This window comes from Protopterus annectens, chromosome 9.part0, assembly GCF_019279795.1.
Source record: "Protopterus annectens isolate FY-2018-M chromosome 9.part0, PAN1.0, whole genome shotgun sequence".
NCBI lineage: Eukaryota > Metazoa > Chordata > Ceratodontiformes > Protopteridae > Protopterus > Protopterus annectens.
The window spans coordinates 402,272,324-402,290,880 of NC_056743.1; the positions used below are offsets into that span (position 1 = coordinate 402,272,324).

Sequence of the window (18,557 nt, forward strand, 5' to 3'; positions counted from 1 at the left end):
GGATCGGAGGGACGACTAGGATCCGGAAAGGCTGCAGTAGTCTTGGATCTTGAAGTCATATTTGAGGAGGACAGAGGATCCAACACAAGAGATAAAGTCATCGAGGTAGATGCAGAGGGATCCGAGATGGCTTTTGGATCTGCTGGTGCAGAACCTGTTCTCGGAGCCATAGAAGTTGGATCTGAGGTTTTTAAAACTTTTGCAGGAGGTTCTGATGGAGCCCTGGGGTATTTATGAGGGCGTTTCACTGACTCTGAAACAGAACCTGGTATAGCCTGTTCCCAGGGGTTGAGCCCCTGGAGGAAAATTAGTGGATGGAGGTAGAATCCCTTTCAGGATTAATTTGTTACGCCTACAGGCGACTGCTCTGGGCTTGAACCCCTCACAAATGGCACACCTGGACAGCAAGCATGCTGCTCCTTAACAGTGCATACATCTATCATGAGAATCAGAGTGCGGAACCTTGTGTCCGGACTCTGAGCATCTTTTGAAGCCTGTAGACTTCTCCATCTTTTTCTCTCTTAGATAATTATCTATTTTTTTTTTTTTTGGATTTTTGAGGCAAGTCTAATGACACTAAAATGAAATTAACAACCACAACAGCAGCAATAACAAAATAGTAAAATAATTATAATGTTATTGAAAGGAACAGAGGAATGCTCACTCTAACACCCGTGAAAAGCTTAGTGGTAGGAGGACATAAAAAATACTACTCAAATAAAAAAATTGTACTTATCTTAGATAAATATCTAAATTTTCTCTAACTGCTCGAGTGCTGGAGAGCACATCCAATGTGAATGGTGGCAAACGAGATCTGAGGAAGCTGTGCTTAGTACAGAGGATTATGGGTAGAGGGAGGAGCTTGAGCCTGGGAGCTAAAGTGTGTAGAAGGCAGCAGAGTCAGATCTGAGGATCGGATCCGTAACTTACACATGAATCAGAAAGAGGAGGACAACATCAGATCTAGCTGACTGACTAGATGGTGACTTTTGAGCTTTTTACTTGTACATGGTCACTGCGATCCACTGACCAAAAACTCCTATGTCTACAAACCTAACAAATCTGCTGGGCATTGTATGTATTTATACAAAGCTGCTAAGACCTGGAACTCCTTGCCTGTATCCAATCAGGTCAATACCCTTTCCTCCCATTTTTCAAAACCACTCTGAAAGACTTCCTAGCTAAAATCTGGCTCTGTTCTTGCTCAAAACCAAGACAAACTATATCCCTAAATGTGAACAAGTACAGTTTCCTTCCTTATAGCTCCTTACTCTCCCTTCTTCACTTACTTTCTTACTACTAATTCTCTTCCCTGAATTTCTCTCTGAATATACCATAAGCCTATTTTCCTCTCACTTCATATTGCAAATCCTATTTGTATTAGACTAACTTACCATTAATTTATGTACAAGCTATCTAAAATTTCTCTAAATATTAAATGAATGTCATATACCTTGTATTGATTCTTAACCAATGTTTATATTTTAGGTTTAATTTGTTAAAATTATTTAAACAGCAAATGTTTTATTTTGGAAGATTGTATAATTACTGCTCTTAAAAATGGGCTTCTACCCAGTCAGACTTTCCCAGTAATCAAATGTCAATCAATAAATCTGTTCAACAATAAGAAAAAAGCATGGAAGGGGGTAGCAGATCTCCCTTAGATGTATAACATCTTGTGTGTCAGATATTCTAAGCAAAGACTGAAGAAACACCAAGATACATACCTCTCCCTCTTAGTATCAATTTCAGATATGTACAACTATCTTCACTTTCTTAGTATCATCTTTAAATGTGTACAGCTGGGTCCCCTACAGAAGACCGACAGCTCACAACACCGACACCCACATCGCCAACACCAAAAGCCCGACACACGAAATACCAACAATGGGGAAACGGTAAGTCCCCACAGTGTGGAATAGAAATATTTCCATTCCTGCACTGTAGTGCGATCTTGGAGTTGGTATATTAAAGTTACGGGGGGTGGGGGGGGGCATAGCCCCCCACTGGGGGGGGGTGCAGGGGGGCTACACCCCCCCTGCTAACAGTAAAAAGGAAATGTTATTTCCTTTTTTCTGCAGTAGCACTGTTGTCGGTATTTCGTGTGTCGGGCTTTTGGTGTTGGTGTTGTGAGCTGTCGGTCTTCTGTAGGGGAACCGTACAGCTCTATGCACCTTTAGCATAAGATTTCAACAGTTTAATTCAGCAGCTTCCCACTTCTGATACAAAATTTTAAGTCATGAACACAGATTTCCAACTTGGGATAAAACATTCAATCTATATTACCAACAGGCTTGGAGGGAAGCTATTGCTTTCTTGTGTTATAACTAACCATACGCAAGTACTAACAGGTTTTGGTAAAAAAACAAAAAACAATAATGGATCTATACTGCTAGGCTTCTTCATCTTGTCCTGCCTTTTCTGTTCTGTGGTATGTCTCAAACTAGTGTGTCTACTTCACATTTTCAAAAATAACAGTCTGATATCTCGGTTTTCTCCAAAATCACTGCTTCCTAAATCTACCAACCAATCATAAAAAGTTCAAATGAATCGTTTACTGACCACCTCCTGGTGAGAGGACTCCACTCCAGAATGGTTGGATGCAGTTGATTTCTTTTCCTCCTCTTCTGCTCCTGAAAGAAGTCATTCAATGAATTACCATCAGTTGTGTTAAGCACAAGCTATGGTCTATGATAAATAAATGTCAACCATAAACTTGCATAAAAGAATTACAATACCACATCTTACAATAGCAGATCAAAAGCTTCCAGAACCTGGTTTAAAGAGATAACATGTGATTTGAGTGTGTGCAGCAGATGTCTTCATGTCACTTTGTTCAAGGATGCAAGACAAGAAAAAAAGTGGAAGGAAGCATTTTAACACCCAACCCTGTTGGGTTGGGCTCACTACAATCACATGATAATGAAGTACAGTTTAAGGACCATGTATTTTCATACTGATCTTCATTTCTCAGTTTCTCTGTTGAACAATTCTGGACAAAGCCAAAAATAATGGGGGGACAAAGGATCAAATACTGCTCTAAATCACTTGAAACATAGCTGTGTAAAATCTTACCATAACCACAGATGTCCTTCTCTTCTATATGCTGCTGTATCCATTACATGAGGGAGTCTGCCTCCGGTTGACTCGTATGTCCGGCCATTTTACAAAAGTTAGAAGCTACCGAGAAGGTATGTGCGACGGTCTGCATCACTCAGCATACATCTGCCATGAACGGAAGTCGGGTATAAAGTGGACGTTAGTACGCACCTACCTCAGAAATGAATGCCACTGGGCACCAGTGACTGTGGAGTGGATACTCAGGAGTCAGGCAAGCATCAGGGGGAAGGCAAGGTGGGAAACTATACAGCAACATATAGAAGAAGAGGACATAGTACAGTTGTGTACACTTACCATAAATGTAGATATTCGAGTGCATTCACTGTTGCAGTCATCACACCTGGATTATCTGCCTGCAGGTAGCCCTCAGTCGGCCCGAATACCAGAGTCTTGGGATTTCTACATTGGATGCTGTCGCCTCTTCCATGACGTCAGGTCTATAAAACATGCAGCCGATGCCATTACATCAGTTTTACTTGCCCCAAATGTCAGCAGCCCCCAAAATAGGAAGCTATTATATGGTGTGGAACACCTCCAGTAAAAAGTAAATACCAATGCCATAACAAATGGCCATAAAGAGGATAGATAGAAAGGATAGAGAAAACCAGGGGGCTGGAGGGAGGGAAACCAGGACTGCAACACTGAATACACTCAAACATCTACATTTATGGTAAGTATACACAACTGTACTATGTTTCTTCATGTTTCACTGTTGCAGTCATCACACTTGGGTTGATTCCCAAAGCTGAGGAAGGATGGAGGCAGTCAAGAAGTGCTAGGGCTGGCTAGCAGGCCTTGTAAGACTGCTGTGGCAAATCCAGCTCTGGATTTAGAAAAAAAATCACTTAGTAATGCTTGGTGAAGGTTTGTACAGAACTCCAGGTTGCAGCTTCCAGGATGTCCCTGATAGGGACTTCCCTGAGAAATGCTGTAGAGGTGGAAGTAGCCCTAGTGGAATGTGTTCCGATCCCCTGTGGGGTAGGTTTTCCATGGTGCTTGTAGCAGAAAAGGATGCAGTTTTCTATCCATTTGGAAAGGTTTGCTTTGAAATGGCCTTGCCCTACTGCCCCTGTAGCAAAGCTGACTAGCAGCTGGTCAGATTTTCTGAAAGGTTTAGTTTTGTCAAGGTAGAACCTGAGCTGACTGTGCACATCTAAGGAGTTCAGGATCCTTTCCCCTTTATTCTGAGGATTAGGGAAGAAGGTTGGCAAATGGATGGATTGGTTTACAGCCACACTGGATACCACCTTAGGCAAAAAAGATGAGTTAGTCCTGAGGGAAACCCTGTCAGCATGGAAAATAATGAAGGGTTCCACAGCCATTAGTGCCTGTAACTCAGACTCTTCTTGCTGAAGTTATGGCTAGAAGCAAGGCTGTTTTCCAACTGAGGAATTTTAACTCTGCTGAAGCAGCGGGTTCAAAAGGGGGAAGTGTGAACTTTTCCAGTACAAAGTTAAGGTCCCAGGCAGGGGTGGGAGCTCTCCTCGGGGGGCCTTAAATTGTTAGCCCCTCTCAAGGAACCGCTTGATGAGAGAGTGAGAAAAAAAGAGGTGGCTCAGTATTATAATGAGCTGAGATGGCAGAGGCATGAATCTTAATGGAGGAGAAGGCTAGGCCTCTGGAGCAGCTCTGCTAGGTAATCAAGGATTTGAAGTAAGGAGGGCACAGCTGTGTCCTTTCCTTGAGATTGATTCCAAGAACAATATCTTTTCAACTTTTCAGCATAGGATTTCCTAGTACTAGGCCTTCTGGCCTCAAGGATAACATCCAGCACCTGTTTGCTGAGAGTTGCTGGTGGTGTATTCAGGGGATAAGCAAGGCTGGAAGGTTTAGGGATAGCAACTGTGGATGCAAAATCTGTCCCTCCTGCTGAGATAGCAGGGAAGGTGTCTGATGTAGGTGCCAGAGTGGCACTATTGTCAGACTGTGTAGGAGTGGGTACCAGTGCTGCCGTGGCCAGTCTGGGGCAATAAGGATTGCCCTTGGCCTGTCCTGTTTGATCTTGAGTAGTACTTTTGAGAGGAGGGGCAGAGGGGGAAAGGCATAAATTGAGAGGTTTTCCCATGTGAAGGATAAGGCATCCACCTTCCAGGCCCTACTGTAAGGGTTCCTGGTGCAGAAGTTGATCAACTGGTGGTTCTCGGGGGAGGCAAAAAAGGTTCACCTCCGTTGTCCACCACCTCTGGATTAGAAGTTTGAAGGAGTTGGGCTCCAATTTCCATTTGTGTGGGTCCAGTAGATTTCTGCTTAAGTCGTCTGCCAGTGAATTGTGTTTGCCTGGCAGGAATTGAGCTTGTAGGTGCACTTGGTTGCTCAAGGCTGTGTTACACAGGGCCATGGCTAACCTGCAGAGTGGGTAAGAATGGGTTCACCCGCTGCTTGCTTATGTACCACATAACTGTGGTGTTGTCTGTCTTTATCAAGAGCTGTCCTGGAAGGATTAGGTATTTGAAAGCTGTCAGATCATTCTGTACAGCTAGCATCTATTTTTGAGTGATATGGAGGAGAATTTGTCCTGGGCTCCACTTGCCTTGAATGCATTTGCCTGACATGTGAGCCCCCCATGCATAGTCTGATGCGTCTGTTGTCAGGGTTTGGGCGGCGAGGGTTTGAGTGAAAGGCAGTCCCCTTGTGGTTGCATGCTTCTGCCAACCAAAAGAACTCTACCCTTAGACAAGGTATGATAGGAATCACTGTTTCCAGGTCCTGAGAATGTTGACACCAGAGACTTTATAAGTACCACTGAAGTTTCCTCATATGCAGTCTTGCATATGGAATTAGCAGAATGCATGGGCCATGAACCCTGGGGCTTGCAGTATTTTCCTTGCAGATAGCTAGGTTTTGGTGGCCATTAGTTTGAAGTAGTTTGTCAGATAGACATGCTTTTCTGGCATGAGGAATGCCATCTGGGAAGTTGTGCTCAAGCTTGCTCCCAGGAATACAATTTTTTGACTGGGCACCAGTTGTGATTTCTTTTTGTTGATGGTGTACCCCAGTGAAGTTAGGAGTCTTTTTACAAATGCTAGGTGCTGAAGTAGCAATTCCTGACTGTCCACCTGAATCAGGCAATCGTTCAAGTATGGGAAAATTTGAACATTTCTCTGCCTGCAGTATGCAATGGCTGGAGCCAGGCACTTTGTGAACACTCTGGGCCCAGTGATAAGCCAAAGGGAAGTGCAGAGAACTGATACTGCATAGAGCTTGCCCTGAAACATAGATATTTCCTGCAAGACTCCCCTATGGGGATGTGCAGATAAGCTTCTTTTAAATCTAGGGTGACTAACCAGGCATACTTGGATAGCATAGGGAGAAGCTGTTGCAGAGTAAGCATTCTGAATTCTGGGACCACCAGAAAGGTGTTGAGAATTGATAGATCCAGGATAGGGCACCAAGAGACCTCTTTTCTGGGCACCAGGAACAGTCTGTAGTAGAAACCCTGTCCGTTTTGTTCTACTGGAACTGGATGAATAGCCCTGATATTGAGAAGGGAAAGTACTTGCTTTTGAGCCTCTGCCCACTGGTTTGGATGAAGGTCTGGAATCTCGCTTGGGGATGGCAGTGAATGGAAGTAGAATCTGTATCCTTGGGATACAATGTTTAGAACCCATCTGTCCTGAGTAATGGACATCCATTTTTCTGCATGAAGGGCAAGTTTTCCACCTAAGGGCGCAAGTAATTGGGTATGGCTGGGAAGGATAACTGAAAAGTCACTGTGAACTTTTTCCATAAGGGGGTGGCTTTCCACACACTGTTTTTGAGGTGGGAGCACTCCATTTTTTAGATCTCTGCATACCCTAAGATTGTAGTCTTGATGGTCCGTTTCCCCCGGGTTTGGACTGAGAAGGCCTGGGAGGGGCTAGAAAGGACCAGTTTTTAGAAGGCCAATGCGTACTGAATCTAGAGGGCTAGACCTGTAAGAATTCTTTGACAGTTTGCATAGATTTAGCTTTTTCCTCCATCTTTTTAAGAACTTCTGCTTTGGTGCCAAACGGTCCTGATTTAGAGGAGCGTCTAGTAATTTTGCTTTGACATGACCTGGCAAGATTTGTTCCTTCAGCCAAACATACCTTCTCAGTACAGACCCAGTGACTGCAGCCCTGCAAAATGCTTCTAAAACATCAAAACCACACTGCAAAGTATGTTTACTAACTTGGTTTGCAGAATGCATTAACTCTTGCAAATCTTTATTTTCTGCACAATCTGGAAGTAACACCATTTTTTGTTTAATTAATTCCATAATATGTTGCTGGTACTTCAACATGAGAAACTGGCAATTCAATGCTCTGATGCAAGAGTTGCAGAGGTATATACCTTCTTAACCCATCTGTCTAAAGCTCTAGAATCCCTGTCTGAAGGGGTAGGGTTTTGACTGTAGTAGCCTTAATGCCCTTAGGTTCCTGGGAAATAGGTCTCTGGATCCGCAGTAGGATTCTTTAAAGAGAAATTTGTGAGAATCAGGTACTCTGTAGTACCTGTCAGGTTTTCTAGGGGCTGGTGGTAAGGTGTCTGGAGTAAGACTGGATTCCATGAAGACATCATCTACAATATCCAGGACAGGGGGTATAGCTAGAAGCCTGTGCTGAGGAAACTCTAAATATTCTCTGACTCTCTTTTTGAACTGAGGACAGTCCTGGCATTCCCAGCGGAAATGCTTTCAAAGTATGCAAGGTTTCACCAAAAGAAAAATCCTCTGGAGGGGAGGCAGAAGGAATGGATTCCTCTGCATCTGAATCCTCATAGGCTGATAAGGGTATGTCCTGATAATCAGAAAGGTCAGAGTCATCGGACTCCTGGTCTGTAGAATCAGAAGGAAATGCAATTCTTTGTCTTTTAGCAGGGGAAGGCTGGCTTCCCCTAATTAGAGTAATAAGATCTTTAGCCATTCTAAGCATTTGTTTTTGTGGCATGGGAGCTTGAGCATGTGCTTGGGTCGTCGGTTTTCTAGGCGTAGTGCGAACTCTGGGCTTGAGAAACTCAGTAGTTGTAGGTTTAATATGAACATTGGCAGGTCGGAAAACACCCTCAGAAGCCGGTGCCTGCACAGTGGCTCTGGACCCATTCATGGTAGAGACATCCGTAGTCGAAGAAACATCTTGCGGCATACCACACTCCGAATGGGTCTCAGCAGAGGCCTGCAAATCTGTAGAAGCAGGCATCAGGGGCTACAAAAGGTGCCTCACTGAGTACCGGCGGACTGGCGACTAGCTTAACGGAAGCATCGTCAGCAGTTTTGGACCTATGCAGTCTGTCTCTGTCTTTATCTTTACGTTTTTTTGGAAGATTGGTAGTTGGATGGCGTATGGAAGCCATTTTGGAATACGGAGAACGAGAACGAAAAAATATAGTGACAAAGATAGCCCGACGACGAATGGTTCGGGCGTTAAACAAGGCACAAAACCGACAGCGAGGGACGTCGTGGTCTGGGCCTAAACAAGTGACGCAGTAAGAATGAAAATCTCTGGGAGGTATTTGCTTACCATAGGCAAGACAAATGTTAACTTTTTCTGACATCAGTTAGAGCAAGAAAAAAGGAACCCCAATGGGGTACTTAGCTTTAGAAGACTTCAGGTTTGAAACCTGAAAAATGAAAATTTCAGGTAGCGACCGACCAGCACTTGCGAACTGCTCCTGCTTCAGGTTCCTCCATGGCAAGAAAGACTGATGTAATGGCGTCGGCTGCATGTTTTATACCCCTGATGACCTGACTTCATGGAAGAGGCGACAGCATCCGACGCAGAAATCCCAAGGCTCTGGTATTCGGGCTGACTGAGGGCTACCTGCAGGCAGATAACCGAAGTGTGATGACTGCAACAGTGAAACAAGAAAAACATCTATGGTTATGGTAAGATTTTTCACAACTATGCTATGTCCTTAGACTTATATGCTACTATATTCATTGCATGAGGGAAAGTGCAAAAGCTCATGCTATTAAAAATTGTGAGGGGGGAGTGAGATCTTCCACAAAGCCATGCAGAATGGCCCTGGCTAATCCTGCTCTGGACCTGGAAATGACATCTAACTTGTAATGTTTGGTGAAAGTCTGGACAGATGACCATGTGGCTGCCTCTAAAATGGCAGCTTTATCCAAGCCCTAAAAGAAAGCCCCACAGGAAGACACAGCCCTAGTGGAGTGTGCCTTCACTGGGAAGGGAAGCCTTTTACCATGGGCTGTGTAGCAAAAGGAAATCGTTTTTGAGATCCAGGAGGAAATAGTTTGCTTGGAAACAGAGTTCAAGGTCTGGTGAGTGATAGGAGACAAAGAGCCTGTCTGATTTACGAATGGATTTGGTTTTAGCCAAAGAGTATCAGAGTTGTCTATGTACATCCAAGGAATGAAGGACCCTTTCGCTGGAGGATTGCGGTGAAGGGAAGATAGACATATTGATGGCCTGATTTCGGCAAAGTTCATTAACTATCTTGGGCATGAAGGATGGGCTAGTACGTAGGGAAACCCTGTCCTTATGGAAAACTGAGAGGAGGAGAGGCCATGACAGCCTGCAGTTCAGAGACCCTTCTGGCAGATTTAATAGCCACCAAAAGAATAGTTTTTCCATGTGCAGTGTTAAAGAGTGCAGTCCATAGCTGGTTCAAAGGGAACTAAGGTAAGCTTTTCCAACACGAAATTAAGATCCCAGTGGGTGGAGGGTAGGCTTCCTTGGGGGTCTAATGTGCAGTACTCCTTTCAGAAAAAGCTTGACTTCCAGTCTGAAACCTAAAGCAGGGGACAGAGGTACACATGCTGAGATGGCACAGAGATGTACCATGATGGAAGAATATAACAAGCCAGTATTCATCAATTCACAGGTAAGACAGAACCAATGGAGGATCTACAGACAGTGGCTGAAAGCCTTGTTTTAGGCACCAAACAGAGAATCTTTTCCACTTGGATAGATACTGATTTTTCTGGTAGTGTGTTTTCTAGCCTCCTGCAGAACCTGAAGCATGTCTTCAGTATAAAGGGAAATAAAAAGTGCCTAAAGGGAATCAATGCCCGATCACCCTCAGTGTAAGGTTCGGGGTGGATATTTGGGGGTGTAAGAGTTCTTCTCCTGTGCGAGTAGGTCTATCCTGAAGGGTAACTTGTGGTGATTGCCCTTGGCTAGATGATGTAGAAGGGGGAACCAGTGCTACCTTGGCTAAAAGGGGGTGATCAACAAGAATTGAGGTTGTTCTCTCTGAATTTTCAGAAGAACTTTCTGAATAAGAGGGAAGGGGGGGGCATGCATAAGCAAACATCCCCTTCCATTGGAAGGAAGCAGCATCCACCTTCCATGCTGCAGGGGTGAATATCCTGGTGCAATAAGTTGGGAGTTGTCTGTTCAAGGGGGAGGCAACCATGGACCAGGTCCAGGAACACATCCCTGTTTAACATCCATTTGCGGGACTGAGTCATGGACCTGCTTAAAGAATCTGCCATCACATTCTTGGCTGAAGGGATGTAGACGTCCAGGAGGGATACCTTTTTCTGTAGTGTAATCTCCCATGCGTGTAAAGCCAATCTGCATAGAATGTAGGACTTCATCCCCCCCTTGCTTGTTGATGTACCACAACACCATTGTGTTGTCTGTACACCATCTTAGCACTCCTGGAAGGATTTAAGCCTTGAAGGTCGTCGTCTTCTTCTTTCGGCTTTTCCTGGTTAGGGGTCGCCACAGCGGATCATCTGTGAGCCTTGAAGTTCTAAAGTGCAAATATCAAGGCTCTCATTTCCTTGATGTTGATGCATTCCCTCTGTTGGGAGTGGGTCCATGTGCCTCTCACTCTCCAGGCTATTAGAGTTGCCCCCCCCAGCCCAAATCTGAGACATCTGTGTACAGGTCCTGGTTGGGGGAAAGAGGTTGCTGGGGAAGACCAGGATTTTCGGTAATCTGAGTAATCTACCATTTTAGTTCCCTGGACAGGCAGGGTAAGAAGGGTACCATAAACTCCAAGTGGTGCAGCTGTTGTTTCCAGGCTGTCCTTAAGAACCAATGAAATTTCCTCATGTGCAGTCTTGCTAAGTGTACTATGGGAATGGTGGTGGCCATAAATCCCAGGAGCCTTAGACACTCCCTGGCAGGCAGGGCTTTGAGGGGAAGAATTCCCTGGAAATAAGAGTGAGGGTCTGAATCTTGTCTGGAGGAAGACAGGCCATCAATTGCCCTGTGAGAATCCTGCATCCCAGGAACATATGGTCCTGGGTGGGGAGTCAGAGAAGATTTTTGAAGGTTTATGGTAAACCCCAGGCCTCTCAGTAGGAAGATGGCAAAGTCCAGGTGCTGCTGGAGCAACTGTGGGGATGACGCCTGGATGAGGATATCGTCCAGATACAGGAAGAGTTGGATCCCTTGCGTTCTGGCGAAGGCAATTACTGGGGCTAAACACTCTGTGAGCACCCTTGGAGCTGCAGAGAGACGAAATGGCAAAGCACAGAAGTGAAAATGAGCAGACCCCAATGAGAAGCAAAAAAATTTCCTGAAAAGAAGGTGGATTTAATGTGGAGATAGGCATCTTTTATGTCTAAGGACACCGTGTATACCTGAGGGAGAATCAGGGGGAGGAGAATAGGAAGAGTTAGCATCCAAAAGAAGGGGACCTTGAGAAAGGTATTCAGATGGGACAGATCCAAGATAGGTTTCCAAAGACCTTCTTTCCTGGGAACCAGAAACATTCTGGAGTGAAATCCTTTCCCTCTTAAATTTTGGGGTACCTCTTGAATAATGCACCGTGAGAGAGGAGGGTCTGCAGGGCTGAAGGAAAGGAAGCTATTTGGTCTCGAGGGGGTTGAGGAATGCCTTTGATGGTTGGTCTGGAGTCCCACACCATGAAATACCTTGTTTTATGATTAAGAGAACCCAAGAATCCTGGGTAATCTGTTTCCAAGCAGGAAGGGACAGGGACAGATGCAGGGAGAGAGGGGTAGCTGGGCTTAAGGTCTGGTAGTCACAGACTACCAGGTTTCGCCTGAAAGGACTGCTTTTGAGCTGGTGTAGTGGGAGAAGACCTGGAAGGGTTCTGCTTCCTGGAATCTTTTTTCCTCTTGGAGCACGTGTTTAGAAGGCCTTCTCACAAAGGTTGTTCTGGCCGGGTAGTTCCTCTGGAAATGGGGAACTGGGGACACAAAAATGTACTTGAGGTCCTGAAGCTTTTTGCCGTTTGCCTGTAGGGCCTTAAAAAGCTCTGCAGCCAGGAGCCAAACAAGGCCTTGTTACGTGTCCATTAGTTTTGTTTTGATATCATCTGGCAAAGACTGTAGCCTGAGCCAGGAATATCTCCTGACGACTGACCCTGAGGCAGCTGCCCTTGCAGAAACCTCCACAGCGTCATAACTGCACTTTATAGAGTGTCTGATAACTTGGTTATAGGAGTTAAAAAAACTAGCTATTTTTGTCTTACTGGAGGAATCAGGTAACTCACCAAACAGTTTAATTGCATCTGTCAGTAGGGCCAAGAAATATTTGGTATCGTGTCTCTAATAGTTTATGGCTCTAACAAGTAAGGTGGAAGGGGTACAGACTTTTTTGCCCAATCTTTCCATGATTCTGCTTTCCCTATCGGAGGGGAGCAAGGAAGTAGAGGGAAGAAATTCTGATGTTTTATCTGCAGCAACAGAAATAGTTGGAAGTATCTGCAGAAGGGGCCTTGAAAAGAAATTTGGCATCTTCAGGGACTTTATAAAACCTGTCAGGGCACTTTGGTGCAGCGGGTTGGGAATCTGGAGCTTTTGATGTAGCCAAGAATGCATCCAAAAAGGGAGGATGGACAAGGGGGAACAGCAGAAGGATTAGGGGACTCCATTTGCAAGAGATCATAATACCTCTTTTAGGTCTGAGATACCGGCCTGTAGTCCCATTTAAAAAAGAAGTCCTTCATTTGGACAACTGTCTCCCCAAAAGTGACAGCTTGCTCAGGGGAAACAGTTCTATTTGACTCTGTGCCTCTGGAGAAGCGTACCCCAGGGGGGAGGCAATTTCTCATGTGTAGGCAAGCGCCTCATTCCCTGAAGATTCCTCTTCCTCAGAGGAAATGATAGCCAACAGCCTACTCCCAGGAATGGAGGCTGTAGGAACCTGGACAGGCAGAGATGTCTGGGATAAGGTCATGAAAGTGTTAAATAGGCCTTGGGTAAAGGCCTGCCAGTCAGGGGCTTGATCTGACGGCATTGACTGTTGAGAAGGAATGGTATGTTTAGTCTTTGGTACAAACGCTTTACAGATCTCGCAAGTGGTATGACCATGGTCTGGGCCTAGACAGAATAAATAGAGCTCGTGTGAGTCTTTATGTAGAAATTACATTCCACACCGACACACCCTACGGGGTACTTATCTGAACACGGACAAGCAGGTCGTCACTTTTCAAAGTAAGCGAAGATTGGAGCTGTCAGTCAAACAGGCAGCAGAAAAGCTCTCAGGTAGATGTGTGCCGATGTCCGCTTTATACCAGACATCCGTTTATGGCCGATGTAAGCTGAGTGATGCAGACCTTTGCACGTACCCTTACAGCAGCATCTATCTTTTGTAAAACAGCCGGACGTATGAGTCAACTGGAGGCAAACTCCCTCATGTAATGGATACAGCAGCAGCATATGAATAGAAGGACATCAGTAAATTTTGTATCAATGTGCTGTTTCAGAAAAAGAAGTATGAATTCTAATATCAGGCATTATAGATGGGCTTTAATCCTCAGTGATTTAGCAGATAATCAAAAATTTTACCAGGGGTAAAAATACAAGGCAAAGTCAGGGCAGTTGTGACAAAGGAAAATCATTGATGCCAGATTCAGACTTGCTGAATCTAGACTGTTTGAGATCATTTGAACACTAAAACCAGCTCTTAACTGAGATACTGAAAGATATGAGGAATCCGTTGCCTCCAACTAACTATAAGTGCCGTTTTTTTTTTTTTTTGCTCATTGATTGCACTTTGTATTTGTATTTGCATTCTTCTGTCTGTTTGAATTGCCTGAAATGTTTTTTGCCACATTTTTCTGTTTACTAGTTCAGCTGTGGCATAGCCCAGTTCCAGGTTTGCTGTTTCTGGGTCTGTTCTGTAACTTCTGAGCATCAAGTTCAAGCCAACTTTGTTGGTGAAGGCCCTTCTGCATCCTTGTGGGAGTAGAGTGCTGTCTGGGTCCCATCTAATCAAGGGTGATTGGACTAAAGCTCAGACAGAACATCCTTATAGTCTAGTCTGAGTTTAAAGGTTATTTCTTGCTTTAAGCCCTGCATTTGCGCTTGTTTGCATGTAATGCAGCATGGTGCACTGCCGCTTAGCGGTGGTTGCCATTAGTGATTATAGATGCAAACGTTTTGCTTGCGGTCTTCCATAGGTTTTTCATGGTCCTACTCTAGTGTCAGGTGGAACATTAAGCCTAGCCTCAGAGGTACCATCACACTTCTGACCCACTAGCCCATTCCTAAGTGTGACCTCTTTTCCTGACCATATAAACTTACCTAACACTGTGGACAGCATTTCCTAAATTTTCTACAGCCAGCTTGGTCGACATGGGTATCTTGAGGCAGTGTAGCAACTGCCTCATGTTCACTGACAACCCTTTACTCCTAGTCCACACAGACTCAACATGTAAGAGATGCAAATATATTAAAAACCTTGAATCCATGCTCTCTCCCACACCAGTCAGTACACATGACAATGAACAGGCTATCAGCATGCACACTTCACCTCCTACTCCACCCAAACCTGTATCATGCATACCTGCACATGTGGACGTCCTCACCAGAAACATATTTAAACACCAGAAACCTCCCAAACACAAGCACAAGCATGCTACACATAATACTTCTCTGCAGAACACAATACACAACAGCTCACACACCAATATCTCACCTGTCAAGCCCTTAAGGCAAAACACAAAACCAAACATATCAATCATAGAGGACTCCATGATACACACAGATATCCCTCTCACCAGGCTGGATAAGGAAAAGGTCAAAGTCAGCTGTCTGTCAGTTGCCAGGATTTGTCATATCACACATGCACTCAAATCTCTCAACAACAGGTACTGTTTAAGACTCTGTCATAGTCCAGGTTGGTGCCAATAACTTGAGACGTACCTCTCTGGACTATATGGAGAGAGACATGACTGAGTTCTCGGACTTTGCGTCTCAGACAGGTATGTCCCTAGCCTTAAGCAGCATTTTACCTTCACCTAGGATGATGCCTCAATACAAACAGAAAATTATTCACTTCAATAATTGGCTTAGTTCTGTTGTCATTCTAAGGGGATCCAGTACCTGTCAGCCTGGGATAACATGATCAACAGACCTTGATGCTTCGCCAGAGATGGTCTTCATCTGTCACCCCTGGGATTTTGGCCACTGGCTAAGGCTCTTGCCACCCTCATAGTGCCTTTTTTGTCTCAAGGACAAAGTTCCTGATGTAAAAACTCCATCTAAAAACAACCTCAAAGTTATGCTGCTAAATGCTAGGAGTCTTAACATGAAACCAGACTCAATGGAAACGGTCCTCACCTTTGAAGACACAGACATTTATGCAGTCACGGAGAGCTGGTTCAAGGCTCTGGCCAGCACCCCAGCCATACCGGGTTATACCTCCTTCCACACGTTCATATCACAAAATGAAGGCATGAAAACTAAAGGAGAAAGTGTATCAACATTCATTAAAGATAAATACACCTACAGATTGGTTAACAGTATGATTCCCTGGAGATACTTCAGGTGCAATTAACTGTTCACAGGACATGTATTAAAGTTATTGCCAGCTACAGGCCCCCTCCATGAATCAGGACACCCACTCTGCCTATTTGGATCTACTTGAGTCTATCAAGATGCATCCGAACACCATGTTTTGGATTACCCATACACAAACTGGGTAAATTACTCATGCTCAAACTCACTTGCCCAAAGGTTCCTCAACTTCGTTAACTCTACTGCCTTGGACCAGCTGGCTGACATCTCCACAAGGGGTGCCAACATCCTGGATCTGGTGCTTACCAATATGGGGGACCACTGTAGCACACCCACTGTGAGGTCTTCCCTGGTGAGATCTGACCACAAATCAGTCTTATTCAAAGTAAGTATCACACCTGACCCCCCCCCTTTGCAACAACTAAACTAAAACAACTTCTCCAAAGCAAATTACACCCCCTTAAGAGATGACAAACAATTTCACTGCACCCTCCCCGCTTAGATGGAACTGGCAACTATGTCAAGTTCTACATCAATGCTTTATACAAACATCTGCATAACCACATTGACTCGGCTATACCGGACAGGACCAAAACAAGCTCCTCATGGAAGAGCAAACCTGCCTGGTGGACAACTGCCATTAACAGGCTTTACAGTAAGAGGAAGAAATTGTTATCGAAGAGTAAAATGGAGAGAGCTCTAAACTAGAAACACTCCCTCCTCAGCTTTAACACGCAAATAAGACTTCTTGTGAAGTCCTCTAAAGCAAACTACAAATCCAAATTAGTTTCCTCAACTAAGGGCAACCATAAGGCATTCTTTAGTTACATCTGTAACCTAAAAGGAAAGGGCCAGATTTGTAACGAACTGGTAGTTAATGATACTTCATGTTGGCCAAAAGGTTCTGTGAAAATTTCACTCTCATCCTCGCCACATGTACTTCATGGTATCCCTAAAACCCGTGCCCTACCTTGCATCTCTAAACAGCAGGTCATAAATGCCCTAAGGCCAAAAACACAGTATCTATGGGATCTGATAACATCCCAGGCTGCATCCTACATGGGGCTCCAACAAGAATTATCAAACACCACTGGGTACACTTCAGTCATAGTCTAATCCCCAGCTTCGTCCCAGGTGAGTGGAAAATGGCCACAGTTATTGTCTTGTACAAAGGTGGTGCTTCCACTGTCACCGGGAACTACAGACCTATTAGCCTGACTAGCCTTATCTGGAAGGCCATGGAGCGAATCATCATGCATGTTATCAACAAAGATATACGTAATCTCCAAATACTTGACCCTATTCAGTTTGGATTTGTCAAAGGGAAATTATGCCTGTAAAACCTGGTGGACTTAGAGACAGTCACCAAGGCCCTGGACGATGGGAAATCTATGCATAGCAGCCTACCTATACTTAGTTAAGGCTTTTGACATGATCACCCACTCAGGCATCATTGACAAACTCACCTAGCTTGGTATCAACCCTTATATCATTAGACGAGTTGCTAACTGACTCACTAATAGAAACATATTGCCAAAATACGGGAATCCACCTCCAACAGCAGACCTGTAACCAGTGGTGTTCTACAGGGATCAGTCCTGGGACCTCTACTGTTTGGAATCTACTTCTCCAATGTAGAAGCAAAAACTAAATGTCTGTGGCTGACAAAGTTTCCTGATGACTGCAAACTGGGAGCTGTCATAGAATCTCCAAATGATGTCAACAACTTACAAAAGGGTCTTAAGCAAATGATTGGTACTAAAGTCATAGCCTTAAACTCAATGCAAAAAAAGTATTAAAATTCCTTTCGGTAAGAGCGATGTTCCTGCCAAGTACCACATCAACAGCAACACCCTAAATATGCGCTCTGTGGCGAGAGACGTGGGCACACAGGTTGGCAGCAACCTTACCTTTCATCACGTCTCCACAGTGGTAAGAAGGGCATTCTACACTGCTGATCTCATAAATAAGGCCATTGCCTCCAGAAAAAAAGTTATAACTTCCGTGTACTCTTCAATCATTAGGCCAATAATGGAGTACAACATTCCATTTGGTATGTACCTTTCAAAAAGTTTGAGAAACCACAAAGTTCCTCACAAGGAAAATTCAAGGTCTTCAGCATCTGTCCTATGTGGATCATAAGAAATTATTGTCACTTTACACTGTTTCATACACACTACTCAGAGGTGGTCTCTGCCTTGCATATAAGGCAATCTCTGACCCTGCTTTATTGGAAATGCTGCATATACGCAAATCAAATGGTACACTGGTTAACTCGCACTAAAGACCTTAACCTGGTATGTGATATTAACAGAACCTGCTGGAGGGACAGATTTGTCTCTCAGAGGTTACCACACCTTTGGAAAGTACATTTGTGTACACTTACCATAAATGTAGATGTTCGAGTGTATTAACTGTTGCAGTCATCACATTTGGGTTATCTGCTTGCAGTAGCCCTCAGTCGGCATGATTAACAAAGTCTTGGGTCCTGCGTCGGTTGCTGTCTCTTCTTCCGTGACGTCAAGTCGTCAGGGGTATAAAGCATGCAGCCGATGCCATTACATCAGTTTTTCTTGCCCCAGATGTCAGGTGACCCCCAATGGGAAGCAATTAAATATATAAAAATACAAGGTTATGCCTCCCACAAAAAAGCAAATACACCAAAAAGCTTTTAAGCATAGTAAAGGAGAGTAAAGGTATAGCCAAAAGAAGACAGGGGGCTGGAGGGTGGGTAACCAGGACTGCAACAGTGAAAACACTGTAACATCTACATTTATGGTAAGTGTACACA

The 18,557-nt window shown here is 44.4% G+C and overlaps 1 protein-coding gene across 2 annotated transcripts in view; it reads right to left on the bottom strand.

Moving 5' to 3' along the window:
- Nucleotides 1-18,557, bottom strand: part of CCAR2 (cell cycle and apoptosis regulator 2) — a 2,452,621-nt gene that overhangs the window by 393,260 nt on the left and 2,040,804 nt on the right. For both annotated transcript variants that reach the window (XM_044082935.1, XM_044082934.1), the window contains one exon: nucleotides 2,563-2,633. In XM_044082935.1, coding sequence (XP_043938870.1) covers nucleotides 2,563-2,633 — 71 coding nt within the window. The remainder of the gene's footprint in view (nucleotides 1-2,562; nucleotides 2,634-18,557) is intronic.